Here is a 20,019-nt window from a genome sequence, read left to right on the forward strand (position 1 = left end):
TTTCTGGAAGACACCTTCTTCAAGCAGTGGTACAGGAAGAAGTCTGCATCCTTCAAGAAAAACATGATTTTCATGCAGGACAATGCTCCATCACACGCGTCCAAGTACTCCACAGCGTGGCTGGCAAGAAAGGGTATAAAAGAAGAAAAACTAATGACATGGCCACCTTGTTCACCTGATCTGAACCCCATTGAGAACCTGTGGTCCATCATCAAATGTGAGATTTACAAGGAGGGAAAACAGTACACCTCTCTGAACAGTGTCTGGGAGGCTGTGGTTGCTGCTGCACGCAATGTTGATGGTGAACAGATCGAAACACTGACAGAATCCATGGATGGCAGGCTTTTGAGTGTCCTTGCAAAGAAAGGTGGCTATATTGGTCACTGATTTGTTTTTGAATGTCAGAAATGTATATTTGTGAATGTGGAGATGTTATATTGGTTTCACTGGTAAAAATAAATAATTGAAATGGGTATATATTTGTTTTTTGTTAAGTTGCCTAATAATTATGCACAGTAATAGTCACCTGCACACACAGATATCCCCCTAAAATAGCTAAAACTAAAAACAAACTAAAAACTACTTCCAGAAACATTCAGCTTTGATATTAATGAGTTTTTTGGGTTCATTGAGAACATGGTTGTTGTTCAATAATAAAATTATTCCTCAAAAATACAACTTGCCTAATAGTCAAAGGAGCTTGCAAAGAAAAGCGTCTGGACTTCTTTAAGTTACTTGAAGACGTTTCACCTCTCATCCGAGAAGCTTCTTCAGTTCTAAGGTCAAATGGTGGAGAGTCCCAGATATAAACCTAGTGGGAGTAACCCCCCACAGAGGGACAAAAGGATCACATATTACAAAATCTTCACTTCTTTCTGTTTATCATCATTTTTATGCATCCCCAGCTTGGTGGAAATATGGGAAAGAAGCAGATGAGTCTCAGAGTTTATTTTTCAGTTTAAGGATTAACATATCATTAATAAACCACAGTAATAACACATCATAACATGTAATAACATGATCAGGCCCACCAGGTTATGAGCAAAAATGTACCTGTATGAAGGTAAGGCAGGCTATGCAGATAAAAGAGCATTCCACTTACTAAATGGTTATGTCCATATTTTAAATGCATATTTTTCTAGAACAATCTGGCATTAGGGGTTACATTCAGAAGAAACAAAATTATAAAACAGAAAAGTTGTTGGTTATATTATCAAAATAAGAACTGTGTAACCTGTTTAACTAAAAACAAAACTAAAATCTTCAAATGGTTAACAGAATACATATTTAAGTAAATGCACATAAAAAAATAAATGCACATAAAAATATTTTTATGACTGATTAAACATTAACAGTAGACTATTTTAAACAGAAATAATTTCATCCTGAATATCATAGATAAGTAACAGCCAGCAGAGAGCAGACCCTCTGAGTCGGACACTGCCTCCTACAGGATTTTTGCAGTCTTGAAGAAAGGCAGTCTAAAGGGTTGTGTGGTTTTGTGTATTTCTTTAGTTTTTGCAGACATACGATATATAATAGATGGATATAGTCAATGTTCTGCATTGATTAGTGAAGTTCCAATGTGAAGACTCAAAGCCTTAAGCTGATGATTATGACTGCTGCTGTCTTGGTGTTTTAATACCTGATGTGAGAAAGGAGACACATCACACACTGGCTTGAGGTATATCGTGTTTTATCCTCCTTTCTGACAGTAGTGGTGTCTATAATTACCAATGCAACATCATGCTGTACTCAGTAAGACCAGAGATTAGCAACTTAAACTTAACTCCATCATAAAAGTCTACTGAGCTGACAGAGAAAGGCAGCTAACGGGCATTTTCTTATACATGTCTTTACATCTGGACTACATTTAGCAACTGGAAGAGTTTAAAAAGCTATTTAGCATGAGCTTTTATATACAGTCTATGGTTGCAATTATGTAAGCTAAAGATGTGAGGGGTCTTACTGTGACTCCTATTGTCAGATGTGCACCTGGAAAATACTTATGGACACATTCAATCATTTAATTAACTGATTACAGTTGATTATAAAACTGTAATGTTTGAAATCTTTCATATTTTACAATTTTCAAATGCTGATAAGGTGCGCCTACAACCCCCCCCAAATTCACATCAGATATTTTTTATAGAAGGAAGGAGTGCATGGTGAACTCAGGGTTGCTGCCTTAAGTGGAGGAGTTCAAGTATCTCATTGTCTTTTTCACAGTAGATAAATAAGACACTGTGGCAGATTGACAGACGGATTGGCGTAGCTGTAATGCGGACCCCATATTGGTCTGCTAAAGTGAGGTGAGCAGAAAACGGAGTCGAGCTACTAATATGTCATTCAGTCACCAACTCGCTTCAGGCCATATGAACTGAGCCCTTTTCCTTCCTTCCTTCCTTCCTTCCTTCCTTCCTTCCTTCCTTCCTTCCTTCTCCCAGAATGCATTTAAATACAAGACAGACTGTCAGAAAAACATGTGAATAAAAAAGCAAATATAGAAGCTTTTCATAGAGACTTAGAGCTAAGCAATAATTAACCTTTATATTGATCCTCGTTTCTTTTACATATGTAGGATGTTTAGCAAATGCAACAGACACTGTATGATATGCTTCAATGAACATGAAAAAGAAAAGAATAAAAAAGTCCAGAGGGGGACATGGCATGCTAAAATACTGGCGACTGTAGACAAAGATTTTCAGAAAGCGTGACCCCTGACCACTGAGATTCTAACTCGTGATTTTGGCATATTTAAGACTATGCCAAAGCAGCTGAAATGAATTTCAGTCTGGACTTTGACTAAGCTACTTCAAATCCTTAATTTAATTCACTCCCACCACCATGTTTACTTTGGTATGATGTGGGATGCTGTTTTGGCTTTCATAAATCAAATGAAAACAATTATTTTAATAAACATTTCATGCGCTGATGTTAAAAGAAGAGAACAGTCTACAGGATGACGCAGCAGCAGGTTGCTGGATAGTCGTCAGCATTGACTTTGTGTTCGTTGCCGTACACATAGTAGGCGTGGGTGTTGTCTTTCCACTCGTAGTTCACCCTGGTGATGGGGATCAGCTCGACCGTCTGCCTCTGAAAGAGAGAGATAGAGGTGCGTGTCAGCTTGAGTAGGAAAGCATTAGCTTAGCTTAGCATAGACTAAAAGCTGGAGGAAAGGAAACACATCAGCCTCATTCTGTCGTACGTCTTGACCGTCTCTGATTCGCATAAACATTAAATGGTAGATCATTATTAAATATTAATAATGATTGCTGTGACTCATTTGTCACAAGCTGAAATTTGTGGCAATGATTGAACATGACTATCTCAAAGACTATTAAAGATAAAAGCCTAATATTTTAAAATATGTTTTTAAAATATGTTCAAATATGTAAAAATAAATATCTAAATATTTAAAATTTGAAAAAAGTGCAAGACTACTACAAAGTCCTATATATGAAAGCAAACTAATAAAAAAAACTTCCCATTTCAAAAGACAGAAAGTGAAAATTTCTAAATAGTATATAGTTATCTTTCACAACAATCCTAAAATAAAACTGAATCCTTTTTAACATTAAATGATTATGATTTTCTTCATTTTTGTGATTATTTCCATTTAACTTTCATGTTTAATTGAGCAAATATCACAAGCTGTACCACAAAAACATCAGCAGATAGTAAAAATGGCACTATACCACTTTTTTATATCCGATACCGATATCATAAATTTGGATATCTGCTGATATGAATCCAATATAGTGTATTTTTTAATCAATAAAACTGTTTTTTAAATATTTTGCTGCATTTTGTATAAGTTCATACTCAAGTTTAAACAAAAAAAAAACTAAAGCTATTCTGTTATACCTGTATGCAAAAAATACACTGCACCCAAAATATTTCATAGTTCAGCATAGTGATGTGCGATACCACTGATTTCCTTTCCGATCCGATACCAAGTAATCGTCAGGGTGGTATCGACGATACTGATCCGATACCGATACTTTGTACAAAAACTTATTTTATTTATTGTATCTCAAATTATAGCGTCATAATGATTACAGGACATCAGATTTCTTGTTCTTATCACTTAGTAATGCAGAGTTCATCATATAGAAATAAAAAAACTGAAGTTGTGCGCTATTTGAACACCTTGCCTGCCTGCAGCACTAAAGGACTCCGTGAGAGACGTCACCTGTCCCTCTCCTCCTCTTCAGTTCGCCTCAACATACGCTATTCTGTGATATGATTTACTCTGAGGTGTTTGACAAGGTTAGTGATGTTGCCACAACCATACATGCCAACCCTCCTGATTTTTCCAGGAGAATCCCGAATTTCAGTGCCCCTCCTGAAAATCTCCCGGAGCCACCATTCTCCCGAATTTCTCCCGATTTTCCACCCGGACAACAAAATTGAAAAACCATATCGCAGAATTTATAGCGCGGCCCAGCCAATTCCAGTTTCCAACAATGGCGGCAGCGACTTAGTTTTAATATTACTCTTGTTACGGCCTCCGGCCTCAGGTGGCCCCGCCTTCCTCTAGGTAAATCAATGTGTTCCAGGACTTGTGTGTGATTGGTTACTGGGAGACCCGTGCCAACCCTCTCTTATGCAGAATGAAGTGTGCCAGACCACACGGACGATTGGCTGCCCCGGGATCCCATGATGCTCCAAGAGGCAATCAGTGGCTGATCGTACCCACCTGTGGCTACAAAAGGCTGGAGGTCCTTCACTCAGTGGCTGCTGCTTAGGACTGAACATGCAGTTTGCCCTTCGTGCCTCCCTCGTCGATCTTTTTTGAACTTATTCATATTGCTGAACTTTGTCGAACCTTGGTGCATGCTTTAAACTTAGCCTGATTAGAGTTTTGAGCTGCTAGCGGGCTGTGAGTAGGATTTTGTGAAGCTGGCTTGCCTTAGTTAAAACCCTAGCTTTTATTTTGTGTGCGGCCAGCCTGCCTTAGTTATCCTTTAACTAACTCGTGACTGTTCTTTCTTTATGTAATAATTGTCTGCCCAGTGGTCTGTTGCACAGCCCTGTCGGTTTTCTGTTTAAAGTTTGTAATTAAAACCTTTTGCTTTACTCAGTTTTGTGTTGGGGGGCTCGTGTATGTTACTCCCTCCCTGACGCCTAGCAGAGGGGGTCGTAACACTCTTATTTCTCTTTCTGGGTCGCAAAAAAACTTTTAACATATTTTCAGGTGAGAATGTAGCTGTGTAAACTTCAAATATCTGAACCGACCGACACATCGTCTTCAAACCCCTGCGGTCTTTCATTACTCGGGTTAAACATGATATATAAGTCACTTTGATAACTTAAAAATGTTATTGTTTGGCTTTTTCAGTGTTTTATTTGTTCATGAGCAAATCAGTTTGGCTGAGATTAAAGTTATTAGATTAGATTAAATTAAATTTAACTTAATTAATCCCTCGGGAGGGTTTTTACACAGCTGAATAAACGTTAAACAGAAAACTAATTAAACAAAGTGTGAGACGGTCGAGAGTTTACGCCAGCGCCCTGTTATATTTTAGATAGCAAGGAGCAGACGGCAGAGTTTCATTTCACCGAGGGAGCTCGTGACGTACTACCCGGCTTTCTTTAGACCACGAAGGCCGGGTCCTCAGGTGGAAGCAGCTTCTGAATTTGGACACCCTCGCTGTTTCCGGGCCGGCCAATAATAAAGGTGATATTTAATGCATTTTATCCGATGAATAAACACTGTAAAATGTATTTTGAATGTCTCCCTAATTCTGAGGTCTCAAGTATGGCCACAATACCTCACTCTTGGAGCACTTTTTTGCCACATGTATCACAAACCATGTCTCAGCTGTTTGTGGAGGTAAAATATGTCCGCACAATTACGCTCAGCCATTGTTGTGAGTGCGCACGCCAAGGGGCTGCGAGACATTTATACAGCCGTATTTCGCACATGACTATGAAAGAGGAAGTAGTTCCTTTGAATGTAGACAAGATCTGAATGTTATAGTTTCTTTCCACTGTGTTCCTGTTAATGATAAACTACAAATTTACCCTAAATTACTAAAATATCGATATTTTAATGTGAGAATTGATTCTAGAACATAAATGATTATGTATCGGAGGAATCGATATTTCAGGATCGATCCGCACATCACTAGTTCAGCAATACTGATCAATCTAATAAACTTAAACCTACACCATCCTCCCTATTCTGGTATTTTAAAGAGTACTTAGTGGAAATATTAAGCAACCTAACTAATAGGGTTGCAAACTCCCAGCAATATAAATAGGGAACCACTCCCCACCCTCCGCCTCGTGATGCTTAATCGACGTAATTTAATTTAATGCACGTGTAAAAAAAAAACCAAAAAAACAAAATGCACAGAAATCAATTATTTTTCTACAATAATTAAATAGATTCAACATCTTTCTTCAACAGAATTGCAGACTGCACAGATGGTACCTTTCCAAAGGAAAAAGTACTGTAGCTTATAAATTTGACTTAATAGTTCCTATATACAATAATGGATTTCTATACATTTACATCAGATGAAAACTTTGGGTGTAAGATTCAGATAATTATGTATTAAAAGCTCGACATTTTAAATGAGAATAAGATGGAAAAGCATGTCTTTGTGCCCCCTTTTCCCTGTTAATGCCCTACCTGCCCCCTGGCTAAACTTTGCTAGACCCGCCCCTGCACAGTTACCAGCCGTCAGCTACGTAGAAAAGGATCCTGGTCTAGAAAGTAATATTAATCTCCATAAGTTGATTCTGTTCATCTGGACATAGCGTTTTGTGGGAGAAACGTTTCGTCACTCATCCAAGTGACTTCTTCAGGCTCAGCTGACTGCAGGTTTCCCCAACCTTATAAACAGTACAACATTCTAACAACAGCTTATAAGCTCAAACGTGCTGCTGTTGTTTAGCCGCTGGTTTCCTTTTTCTGGTGCAAAGTGGGCCAAAAACAAACAAGGGAGACGGGACTTGCGACAGAAAAGCCGATCAGCCGATCAGTTTCATGATTGAAGTAGCAACAGGAGAGGGAGAGAGAGAGAAGAGGCAGTCGCTCCATATATCGGTTGTTATGCTTAACGTGGGAATGCTTTACAAACATTCAGACATTAACTTACACACTTCTTCTCTCTGGGATAACTTTCTTGGAGATGAAATGCCGGTTTGGTAGCGAGACGCCAAGTGCTCAACCAGACCACCGAGAGGTCTCGCACGCCACAGCCGCTCTATCACATGACGCATACTGCTCCGACGTGCTACGGTTATGAGTTGAGTAACGCCATGGCGCAAGTTTTTCTTTGAGGCGCTTTCGTGATATTTAATGGATTGATTACATTTTTTTATTACCGATATGTAATATTGGATCGGTCCATCCCCAGTAGATAGTCTAGCTTAAATAGAACAAAATCCTTGAATTTATGTTCTTTGTGAATTGTATTCCTTTTTTTTTTTTTTTATGTTGTTTCCATCCCCTGATGTATTACTTGATATGGTTTTTTGAAATCGTTTTTCAAGATCAACTTTGACATTGGGTGCTAACAATAAAGGTCAAGGCCAAATGTTTAGTCAACCAAGATACTCGTGCCCCCCCCCAAAGCCTTTTATATTATTGTGAAGTTTGAAGATGATCCATAAAAACTTGGGTGGGTTATATATGTTTTTGCTGATTTACATATTTTATGTGACCCTCGACCTGATTTTCACCAAAATTAAATCAGCTCGAGCTGTCCTTGGCATCTACCATCACAACATCATCACCATCAATTTGAAAATGATATCTTGAAAATTGTTAACACTACACTGCTAACAGACAAACAATTCCTTTGGGTAGGTGGATATTAGGGATGCAACGATACACAAAATTCACGGTTCGGTTCGATACTTTGGTGTCACGGTTCGATATTTTTTCGATACAAAAAAAATGTTCATGCCTTTTTAATTTGTCATTTATTAAAATTATAAATATATATTTTAACTCAAAAGTACAGTTTTTAAATTTAACCCTAACCCTTGTGCGTGTTTTTTATTTTGACAGCGAATGCGCACCTGCGGACCACTTATGTGCAGCCCTGGTTATTTAGCTCGTCATATTGCAGCCACAGAAATTCTTTTGTCCATGAAACCATAAAGCTGCACTTTCTTTTTGCCTTATAGTCTCATTTGTCATAACTTCTCCGTTTTGTGGTAAGCTTTTCTTTGGCTGTCACTTCTTCACCCTGACCTGTCTTATTTGGCTCAGCAGAACTAAAATATATATACTGCTACTTTTACACACGGACTCACATAAGCTCAGCGATTCTCTGCGCGATCAACCTCTCACATGTTTAAGCTGCGGGAGATTTCACTTGTCATGTTTGCGTAGTAAGCTAACGATTAATAAGACAATGTCAGAGGAATTGGTGCACAAATTATCATCACTCACAGATCAGTGCTGTCGCTCTCTATACACAGTTCGCACGATTGCAAAGTGAAAGCAAAAAAACAAGCGCAAATTCAAACGCGATTTCAATATGTCACATATTGACAGTGGCTCACCGATGCCAATGACATAATTACCCAGCTACATTTCTGAAAGAATGCAAAAGCATTGACATATATTTTTCCTTCCTACAATAGCCCGACGGGCAGGGCAGAGATAGATTTTGGTAGCCCGTCTGAAAAAAATCGCTAGCCCCAGGACGTCGGGCTAGCGATTTTGCGAGCCCTGTATCTGATTGAGGAATCACTCATCTTTGGAAAAGAGAGTTTATTACAGAGAAATGTCTCTTTCCAAAATAAAAGCTATACTATCCGCTTCTTCTGGGCTATATTCTCAGCAGCATAAGGAGAATCCTGTGCTAACAGCTGTCTAAATGACTCGGCTAAAGTTAGTAGCATGCTTGTTGTTTTTGTCTTTGCACTAGGATGATGTCGGCGTAAATGTGCAGTCATATTCGTTGTGTTCCCACTAGTGCTTTCAGGTTAATCTCGTTGAAATGACCTTAACGCCACAACACGGCAAATCTCCGTTAACGAGCTACCGCCGATCGCCTCGTGCATGGGGCTAGACGGCCAACACATTAACGAGCTAACTGCGCTAACACACTAGTTCCCACCCATGTAATTGAGCATTGCATGGCACATCCAACATACTGTTTTACTTTAGTCCATGACTCGCTTACCTTCAGGGTCATACGTCACATGAAAACCAAAATAGTTCCAAACGCCAGATCTGAATGAGGGTGGGGGAGGTCCATGTTGCAAGGAGAGCTTAACTTCTGTCTTGCTAGCTTGCCCTGCGCTCTTCCTTCTGACGATGGTGTCTGTGTTGAGTGCTCAGTGGATCTGCGCTCGACAGTGCAGCCTAGGCGGAGTAGTCGAACGCAGATTCACTGAGCGCTCAACACAGACAGCATCGTCAGAAGGAAAGTTGATAAAATAAATTACAAATGTTGTATTGTTCGATACATATGCGTACCGAACCGAAAGCACTGTATCGAACGGTTCAATATCAATACGAATATCGTTGCACCCCTAGTGGATAACTATATACTGTTCAGAAATAGCGACTAGTTGTCTTTTGCAAGGTCAAGGTTTTTTTTTTTATTAGTGTGTTCTCAAAAATGTATTCATTCATTTCAAGACACCTTCAGTCACGACGCACCACAGAACACTACATGTGGCCATCAAACTGTATATCTCCTTATGACATGTGGACTAATTTCACAAAATCTCGCTGATACTTTACATAGTATTGTTTTAACTTTGGAATATTTCATTTTAATTAAACATTGCACTCTGAAGGTCTTTGAAAACGTTTCTTGTGTCATAAGAACAAACCCCTCTAAAACCCCACATTGTAAATTACACCACAACCTTTCCTGGAATTGTAAATGTATGTGTCTCATCACACTCATGACACTGTGATTGGCCCATTTGGTGCTTTTGTTTCTTCTACACATTTCTGGTTACTTCCAGAATTGTGTAGTTCCTGTTTTGTTGCAACTGACTGGGAGTGTATGAATCAACATAAAGAGAGAAACTCCCCACCAACAAGCATTTTGGTGGCAAAATTGCAGAGCAACACAGGCACACTAGAATAGACCTTTTGTTTTTCTCTTGAGCTGTGTGTCGGCCTACCTGCTGCAGAATCCTGGAGGTTTGGCCATACTTCGTTTGATGTTCTTTGATCAGACGGTCAGAGGCCTGAGAGACTCCTGGGTTTGGAAACCCAAACAGCGGGTAAACCTGAGAGATAAAAGAGAGAAATTAACATGCAATATACACACAGCTAACCCCAGCAATGTCTTTTACTTCTTACGTTTATGTTTACCTAAACTACATCTGGCTGAAGTGAGCCCCTGCTGTGGCATTATGTTTTACTTATGAAGATTAGTTCATCTTTAAAATGCGAAATTTGGAATACAGCATTCTAAACTATTGTGTAGAAATTACTGTGATGTAGTTTATTGTGTATATTTTGGTATGAAATAACTGAACTGAAAAGTGTGAAGCTACATTAGCTGTGTGTGTGTGTGTCTGTGGTTTTCATGGGGACCAAAAACTGGTAGTTTACTATACTACACTACAGGGAGTGCAGAATTATTAGGCAAATGAGTATTTTGTCCACATCATCCTCTCCATGCATGTTGTCTTACTCCAAGCTGTATAGGCTCGAAAGCCTACTACCAATTAAGCATATTAGGTGATGTGCATCTCTGTAATGAGAAGGGGTGTGGTCTAATGACATCAACACCCTATGTATATTTGTGAATGTGGAGATGTTATATTGGTTTCACTGGTAAAAATAAATAATTGAAATGGGTATATATTTGTTTTTTGTTGAGTTGCCTAATAATTATGCACAGTAATAGTCACCTGCACACACAGATATCCCCCTAAAATAGCTAAAACTAAAAACAAACTAAAAACTACTTCCAAAAACATTCAGCTTTGATATTAATGAGTTTTTTGGGTTCATTGAGAACATGGTTGTTGTTCAATAATAAAATTATTCCTCAAAAATACAACTTGCCTAATAATTATGCACTCCCTGTATACAGCCCTCGTTTGAAGGCATTTTTGAGACTCAAAATGTGGTTTTAGTGTCAGGGTTACAATTAGGTTAGGTTTAGGGGAAGGGTCAGGGTTAGGCAATCATTTTTGATGGTTAGGGTAAGCGGCTAGGGAAAGCATTATGTCAATGAGATGTCTCCACAAGGATATAAATACACACAGACGAGTGTGTGTGTGTGTGTGTGTGGGTGTGTGTGCATACCAAGTTCTGGCTGTTCTTGAACAGCTCCTTCCCATTCACTGAGCACAGCTTATCAGTCTTTAAACCAGAGTTATGCTCCACCACGTGGTCTTCCACATTGTTTTTCCTAAATACACACAATAACTATATTCATATATATGTACCAAATCACAACATCTTCAAGAAACCTTGAAGATGTTTCTTCGAGGTTAATTAAGAAACATAATTCAGCAATCCAGTGTTGGAACAGCTCAGTACTTGTACTCACCACTCCACTTTGAGCTCGATGTAGGTCAGCAGTTGGCGTTTTCCTTTACAGGTTTGACACTCCTTTTTCCCTCTGCCATTACACTTACTACAACTAAACACAAACGTAGACGTGACACATTAACCTTTTGCTTTTCTTTTTGTGGTCACATCAATATCTTCTTTAGGCCCTAGTTGGTGGTTGTTCTAGGTGGTTGGCCACATAACCAGTATGCTGCTTTGCTGTATTTGATCACCAACAGTTGGTTTTCGCTGGCAGCAGTCTCAATGTTCTTGTTTCAGGTGTGACCACATATGGAAATTCCATATTGCATTTCAACAAACGGGCCTATCAAGGTTTTATTTCAGCAAGGTCCAGGTTTTGGAGGCGGTCTTCATACTAATGTTAGGCTGCTTCTTCTTCGCTTGGCCCATTCTGCTGTGGATGTAATCTGTGATCTGATTTTTGAACTATCAAATGAATGCGTTTAAATTCACTGCTTAATTGGGGCACCATTGAGATGAAAAGCAGCCGCCGATGCTCTGTGGTGTTGATTTAGAGTCCATATGGCCCGGCAATGCAGGCATTGTCACAGAGGATGTCAGTCACCTCTGCATCGTCATTTGTATCGATAAGCTGTCATTAGCAAACATCAGTCTTGAATCATACATCCATGAACATACATCATCCAAATAATTCTTATTCCAAAACTCATTTCCTCAAGACTCAACTGTTCCTAAAGCCAAGCCTGAATCGAATAAGAGTTTTTAAATGTGAATTGAAATCAGCTTTGTAATAATCTAAAATCATCTTTGGGAGGTGCTTTTCTAGATTTACCTGGATTTACCTGGCAGGGAAGGGTTGGACCATTCTTGTTTCCTTAGATCAGATTTATTTATTTTTTTTAAATTCTAATATTTCTGTATTTCATTTATTATTTTCTGAGTATGTGTACGCTTATTCTGTTAATATTGCTGCTTATCTTCACATCCTCCAGAACATAATTTAACAGATTCCATCCTTCACGTCTTTTAAAATAAAATAAAAATATATATATTTTTTTTAAATCAAAATTGAGTTATTGCGGGATGCAGATAGAGGACACAGATGATTGTGGTGCGACTATCTCTGCTCATGTATTCATCAGGCAAGTCTGTAGTGCTAGATATCAAAAAGTCAGTTGTTGATTCTTTTGGTTTTATTGCTGGTTGCACTGCAGACAAGATGCAGCTGCTCTGCACACAGGAGCAGACTCTGCTTCAAGAATTGTTTTCGTGGTTGTGTGTGTGGGGGGGACCAGTGCTAATGTCACGTCCACTTGTGCTTTCACAGCTTTGTTGTACTCAACAAACATCTTGTTTCCACTTTTAGCAGGAACAGTTTTTCTTGAATATTTTGAAAAGTGTGGTGTTTTGCTGTTGGTCTGCCCTCTTGTAGCTCCCTTTTTAGGTATGAAGTCATCATTTGAGGCTGACACACTGCTCTCATTCTCAGAAATGTCTGTAATTATCTTGTTGTGGAGTACGCTAGGCCAAGTAGTATCATTGATATTGATATTCTTGCTTTCTTAATCACGTATAAATTTATACACTTATTATTGCAGATAGGAAAATATGGCTCAACCTTAACAGAAACTCAGCATCCCTGTTTTATCTATAGTCACAGTTATTTATATCACCTAAATTTTAAAAAGAGAAGAAAAAAGAATGGAAGTCTGGTTATGATTGCACTTGAATGCCGAATGAATGAACGGCTAACTAGATATATTATTAATGGTTTGCATGCATAAACAGAAAACCTGGCTGTTTTGGTCCCTTTTTAAAAAAATCTCCAGTTTACTGCATTGGATTGATTTGCTCTAAAAACATGTACTCATATTCTGAAGTAATAATTGCCTTTTTATTTATGGTAATGTTGTATGCATAGTTTTGTTCTGAAAAAAGTAGTACCTTTCTTTGCCTGTGCCATTGCAGTGACTGCAGGCCGCATCCAACTTCACTCCAGAGCCATCACACACCCAGCAAGCTTTCTACAAAGACACAAATAAGCATTTTTTTAACATTACCACCAGATTTCTCCTGTCAGCAATTATTATGCATTGTTGAGAATTTTCTTACTTTTCCACATCCATTGCACTCAGTGCATTGCTCTACACCTGTTGCATGGCAGGTGTTGCATTCCTAAAAACACACACACACAAAAAAGTTAATAATAAGATTATTGTCACACTGACAGACACTTCTCCTTAGATCCTTAGAACCTTCCCACACATTCCATGTTAACAGCTTAACTTCTAATCAGAGATCAAGCTAAATCAAAACTGCAAATAAAGTTGTGGTAGGAGTTTGCATGTGCTCAGAAAAAGGTTTTTATAGTCAAATGAGAAAAGAAAAAGAGCTATGTGGCCACAATGACAAGAAGTATGTTTGGATTAGTAAAGGTGAGGCATTCAAACCTAAATGTACCAGCTGTTAAAGATGGTGGACGTAGCAAATTCTTCAAATTCATCTCAAAACAACAGCTACATGATTGAAATGCTGAGCGCTCCAGCAGGACAATGATCCCTAACACACATCGTTGTTCTGTTGATTTAGCCTTGGGGTTCTACACTGCCGGAAAAAAAAAAGATTGTTTATTAATCCTCACCTTTGACTCTGCATTTGGGTCATTTTCACATACAATCATGACACTACTGAAATGTCTTGAAGAACTGCTGTATTGAGAACCCTTGAACACTATCGGTAACCCAAGAAACAACCTCCGGTCCTTTCAAGACCCTGTCAAACCCATGGAACATTTTCAGATTTGACAGCTTTAATTCACAAAGGGCTGCTTACATCTTTTCAAGGTTCCCTGCCAGCTTTACTGTGCCTATATATGCAACCATTACTTGAGTCAGCTCAATGCATTTAAAAAAAAAAAAAAAAAAAAAAAAAAAAAAAGCTCTAGAAAAATCCCATGGACAACTAGCAACCCAATGAAACCTTTGGAGCATGATAATTCCTTAAGTTCATGTAAGGACCACTGAAATCTATTCCTTAGACCATAAAAACGTTTTCAAAGCTACTGTGGTACTTAATACATGTCCAGTGATTGGGGGGGGAATTCGATTTACATAATGAAAGTTGTGTCAGCCCTCTTAAAGCTAAAACCAGCACTTTGATAGATAGCTTCTGTTATTCAGTCACCTTGACAGAGGATGTGAATGGCACCCGGATCTTCACTTTATGGTCACTGAAGAGATTGGGGGGCGTGGCCTGGACCTCCCACGGTTGTGGAGCAGGTTGGGTGTAAAAGTCAGCAGGCTCACCTATTAATTATACAAGAGCTCACAGCAAGTGACAGTAAAAAACAAACTGATGTTTAGGTAAGGATTAGGCAACGATGTCCAAAAGAGGAATTCGTTGTAATGAAAGCAGAAGCAAGTGTGTTTCTCCAGTGTTGAATTGACACTAGAAAGTGTCTATATGGGTCCACTCTTTTGAGTGTTAAACATTTTTGACAGTGTTATATTTTTAACAGTAACCTAGTCCGTTTTAAAGATTAACAATGACGTTGAGCAGTGCTGATTTCCTAACACTGGACTATTACTAGCATTTTGAGTTATTTTCCAGTGTTGGAAAATCAGCACTGCTCAGTGTTAGTCATTGCTAACCTTTAAAACTGACTAGGTTACTGTTAAAACTATCACACTGTCAAAAATGTTCATTTAATACTCAAAAGAGTGGACCTATATAGACACTTTCTAGTGTCAATTCAACACTGGAGATTTTGCAGTGGCATTTTTCCATGTAGTTTCTGTTATGGTCCTGGGTCTGTTAGAAAGTGACTTTGAGGTTTTTTTTTTAGTAAATCTTGGTATTGTTTGGAATTATATTCATGTATCTGTTCCCCATAGTGGAACAGTTGTGGTATTTAGTTTCTTTCCCTTGTTCAGTTTTCTGTGATTAGTTTGTTTTTGTATCTCCCTCTCGTTTCCTCTTCCCTCGTTATCTTGTGTATTTATCATTTAGTCGCCCCACTAGCTGTGATTTTCCCCATGTTTCCTTTTTAGTTCAGGGATTTTTTTTTACCCGTTTCTCGACTGCCTGTAAATTGTTCTGGACTGAATAAAATGAAAATGTGTTTTTACCTTCATATGGTTTCTGGGCCCACTCAGTTGACCTGGACTCAGTGAACGTCTCTAGACGGTACTAAGGAACAGAAAACTGACTTTACCAAGAGAAACTGGATGTGATGATAAGATTCCCCTGTCAACGTACAACGAACTTTGTGAGCCTTCAGTGTGTTTCTGGATCAGGATGAAGTTGTATTAATGCACATGTAGATTAAAAAAAAAACAAGAGGGAAACAAGTTAGGGCGAAAATATTTTATAACAAAAAAATATTATGAATGGTTGTCGTTAGCATAAAACTGTAGGTAGAAATAACTGATGTTAGCTTACTAGTAACAGCGTGGTGTGCATTACTGCATAACAAATCCTGCTGTAAGACTAATCTACAGTGTAGTTTTCGACCACGTGCAACAGCCCTGAAGATTTGTAATGAAATAAACTGTCCAACCCACAAAACTGCACAATTATTTGCTGCCATGAGGTTGGCAAACTACTGCTTCAGTAGGTTTGGACACTTACTTAAAGCCCTCAGGTTTCTGAGAAAAAAAAAATCATTACACATGTTAATTTTTCAACAGTTCATTATCATTCAATTATGTCCTTTGGTCAAATATTTGGAAAAAACATTTAAACTGAATAAAAGCAGTTCAAACCAGACGTCTTTAGTAGACTGATCAAGATAGTAAAGGCAGATATGGAGGTAACTCAGTCCGCAGCATCACTGATGCTGACAGCATTATAAATAGGGAACATTTAATCACCCTAAATGTGTTGAATGGCTCCATGGAGGTGATGACTCCCTGAGTGACCGGAGCGTCACTGTAGCAGCAATGAGACGACACAAATTCCTTGAATGCCTTACGAGCCTCATCCTCAGAAAGAGAGGGGATGCTACAAATCACATAAACTTTGTGTTAAACCAGAAAATTCTACTGGTTGGTGAGCAGCTCAGAAACACAGGTAATATGTTGTACCTCCATTCAGGATTTTCAGGGGCAGGTTGGGGTGGGGCTACTGGCTCCGTGGGCATGGGAGGGGGCAGGAAACCTCCTGCATCAATGACAAATTTTCAAGTACAAGCAACAGGATTAATGTGAGGAATTATGTGAACCGGGCTTTTCTTACCTCCTCCTGGCACAGTGCCTTCATAGCCTGGGACATTGCCAAACATGTTGGCTTGGGGTGCCATGACAGGTGGATACATAGCTGGAATGAAAAACAAGAAACAAAAAATTCAAACCAATCTTCTGGGTGAAATTAAAACTAGTCATGTCTCCAGCTTTCCCTGTTTACTTTTTGATGCAAACCAAAGCTCTGACCAGGCAGCTTAGGAGGTCTGACATTTTGTCTTGGCAAGAAACTGATTCCACTCTCTAGTTGGTGGCTGGTTAGCTTGGGATAAATACTGAAAGGGAAACAGCTATTCCAAATCTATTCAAAGTTAAAAAAAAAAATATATATATATATTTCCGAGGAACTTATTAATTAGCACGTAATATCTTTGTGGTAGTGTGGTGTGGTTTCTTCTCAACAGCTAAAGAAAGGTAAGACGGAATAGGTTTAGGGAGAGAAAGTTAACTGGTATAGCCTGGCTTATCAACCAGCACCTTTTTATCCAGTTAGGATAGGATGTTAGGACCTCGAAGTCTCATGAATACCTGATGAATATAGTGGTGGCTCATGAGGTAGAGCATGTCATAGACTAATCGGAAGGTTGGTGATTCGATCAGTGATTCGAGCTCCAGTGCTCATGCCAAATATCCTTGGGCTACTAAACCCAGGTTTGTGTCCGATGTATCCACTGGAGCATGAACATGTGTAAATGTTAGATAGAAAGCACCTCCGGGTGTGAATGGGTGAATGAGGAAAGTTTTACAAAGTGCTCAGGTAGAGTAGAAAAGCGCTAGGAACCAGCCTATTTACCATGAATACAGTGCCCAGGACACAACTGCACCCACATGTGCTTTGCAATTTAGAGGCACGCAGAGCGTTTATTGGTCAGTTATATCTTTTGTATAAGTACAGTGAAAATACACACTGTGGTACTGTACTCTACTGTGAGATCTCTCTCTGTCTCTCTGCTGGGAAGTGAAATCACTGCTATAACTGGGTTTCTTTAAGTTGTACAAAAATAACATTTTAAATAAAATTTGAATTTTATTTCTAGGCTGGACTAGCTTATCTGAAAGACCTTAAAGTACGGTATCACCCCATTACACCACTTGCGCTCAGACTTCAGGTTTACTTGTGGTTCCTAGAATATTTAAAAGTAGAATGACAGGCAGAGACTTCAGCTTTCAGGCCCCTCTCCTGTGGAACCAGCGCCCAGTTTGCATTCCAGAGACAGACACTATCTCTACTTTTAAGATTGGGCTTAAAATGATTCTTTTTGATAAAGCATATAGTTGGAGCTGAATCGGGGGACCCTGAAACATCCCTTAGTTATGCTGTAAAAGGTCGAGGCTGCTGGGGGATTCCCATGATACACTGAGTGTTTCTTCTTCTCTCACCATTTACCCCCCCCCACTCATTAGTTATAATTAGTCACTGGCTCTCTTCCATAGCATGTCTTTGTCCTGTCTTCCCCCCCTCACCCCAATCGGTCACGGCAGATAGCTGCCCCTCCCTGAGCCTGGTTTTGCTGGGGGTTCCTTCCAGTTAAAAGGTTTTTCCTTTCCATTATCACCAAAGCGTATGCTCATAGGAGGTGGTTTGATTGTTGTTATTGTTGTTTTTTGTTTTCTCTGCATTATTGTAGGATCTTTACCTTCCAATACAAAGCACCTCGAGCACCTTAACTGTTGTTGTGATTAGGTTTTGTATAAATAAAACTGAATAATATGTATTCAGTTTAATTAACAGTCTCATCAACATTAGCCCTCTTTACCCCTATGAAGGAATATTAGGACCATATTAAGAAAAAAAACATTATTCATCAAAAAAAAAGGTAAAAAAAGGCAACCGAAACCCCACCACAGGTTCTCGTTTTTACTCATGACCTTTCATGACAATTAAACTAATGACTTTAAACCATCAAACCAGAGAACCTCACAAGATTTTCCCTCCACTTCCTTTTTGTTTACAATAAGCTGCCACATTTTTAAATTCAAAATCACTGACATCTGTCTCTGTGTCTCCCTTTCTCTCGCTCTGCGTCTTAGTTGTGTCTCTTTTTTGTCTCCCTTACTTCTTCCCATGTTCTTCTATTTGTTTCATCCTTGTCTCTTCAGCCTGTCGTGTGTTCCTGGGTTTGCTTATCTCTATGCCAATGTCAAGCTTGCGTGTTTTTCATTTAGTTAATTGTTATTTCATGTGCACTGTGTCCAGCTTTGCATCCCGTTTTGTTCTAATTTGTTCCTGCTATGTAATTATGTGTTTCCACTTCCCTTATCACCCATCAGTGTATATATATATTATCTCTGGCTTCCTATGTCATTTGTCGGAGTGTCTGTTTTCCCACCCAGTGTCCTCCAGTGTCCCCTCCCTGAGCCCAGTGCATGCTCCTGGGAGGTCATCTGATTGTGGAGTTTTCTCTGTACTACTCTTGCAGCTGTTCTAGCATCTCAAAAAAGAATGAGTATGTTAACCTGACACCCAAGCAATTACCGAGGAAGGACTGGGCTCAGTAGTTGAAGAAAAAAAAAAAAACCAGACACAAAAAACTGAAATTAGTGAAACAACTTGATTGTAAAAATGTAAACAAAAAATCCTGTTGCTTATTGCCCAAATTGCACTATGTACAAAACAGAAAGTTCCTGTTAATTCGGATTTTTTATTTTATTTTTTTCAATTTCACTTAATTTCTGTCGCTACTACAAAGGCGAACATCTGCATTAAATTCTTCAGGAAATAAGGTTCAGATGGGTTAATGAGTTTCATCTGGAGTTTACTGTCCGAAAGAGAAAACAACTGAAACTCCTTTAAAAAAAAAACAGAAATAGATTAAAGCAGCAAATATATTCAGTTTAGTGAATGCTGAGGTTTAACGTGATTCTGACTTCTTAATCTTCTCGCACTGAATGTGTTTATAGAAGAAACAGCGTTTCAGTCCTGTCAAAGTATTTTTCTTTCACAAAAGTACTTTTTTCTCCTGCACAACTGTAAGCAAATAGAGAAAAAATGCACACGTTGGACTAAGAAATTTCAAGAGTCTAAGAATGCAGATTGTAATCGAAACACATTTACGAAGGTGGACTATCAGAAGCCGAGCTTGCGCGTTTAATGGCCCGGAGGCGTTTGGTGGTCGGTTTCGTGATAGTTCCTAAAGTCTGCCGTCCTGTGTTTCAATTCTTACCTGCGCTGTTCATTCTGCTGCAGACCAATCACGCTGTTATCAGCTGATTTTTATTGATCCGTTATAATCTCTCTGAGTTTTAGTAGTTATCCCCCGTTTCCCCTCCGTCGGGAGCGCGCCGCGCAATGAGCAC

The 20,019-nt window shown here is 38.9% G+C and overlaps 1 protein-coding gene across 1 annotated transcript; it reads right to left on the reverse strand.

Annotated features, from left to right (window-relative positions):
• Positions 1-933: 933 nt before the first annotated feature.
• LOC146574821 (protein SSUH2 homolog) lies at positions 934-20,019 on the reverse strand. The gene is made up of 12 exons (XM_085274784.1): positions 19,887-20,019; positions 16,718-16,798; positions 16,567-16,642; positions 16,354-16,483; positions 15,610-15,670; positions 14,666-14,787; positions 13,595-13,657; positions 13,427-13,506; positions 11,499-11,591; positions 11,252-11,357; positions 10,114-10,221; positions 934-3,096 (listed from the first exon to the last, which is right to left on the reverse strand). Exons 1-12 carry the CDS (start codon positions 19,897-19,899, stop codon positions 2,956-2,958), a joined length of 1,074 nt encoding a protein of 357 aa, XP_085130910.1. The 5' UTR covers positions 19,900-20,019; the 3' UTR covers positions 934-2,955.

Source organism: Mchenga conophoros, linkage group LG5 (assembly GCF_057382185.1).
Source record: "Mchenga conophoros isolate Kocher_MC1m ecotype Shallow Benthic linkage group LG5, M_conophoros_male_GT1.1, whole genome shotgun sequence".
Lineage (NCBI taxonomy): Eukaryota > Metazoa > Chordata > Actinopteri > Cichliformes > Cichlidae > Mchenga > Mchenga conophoros.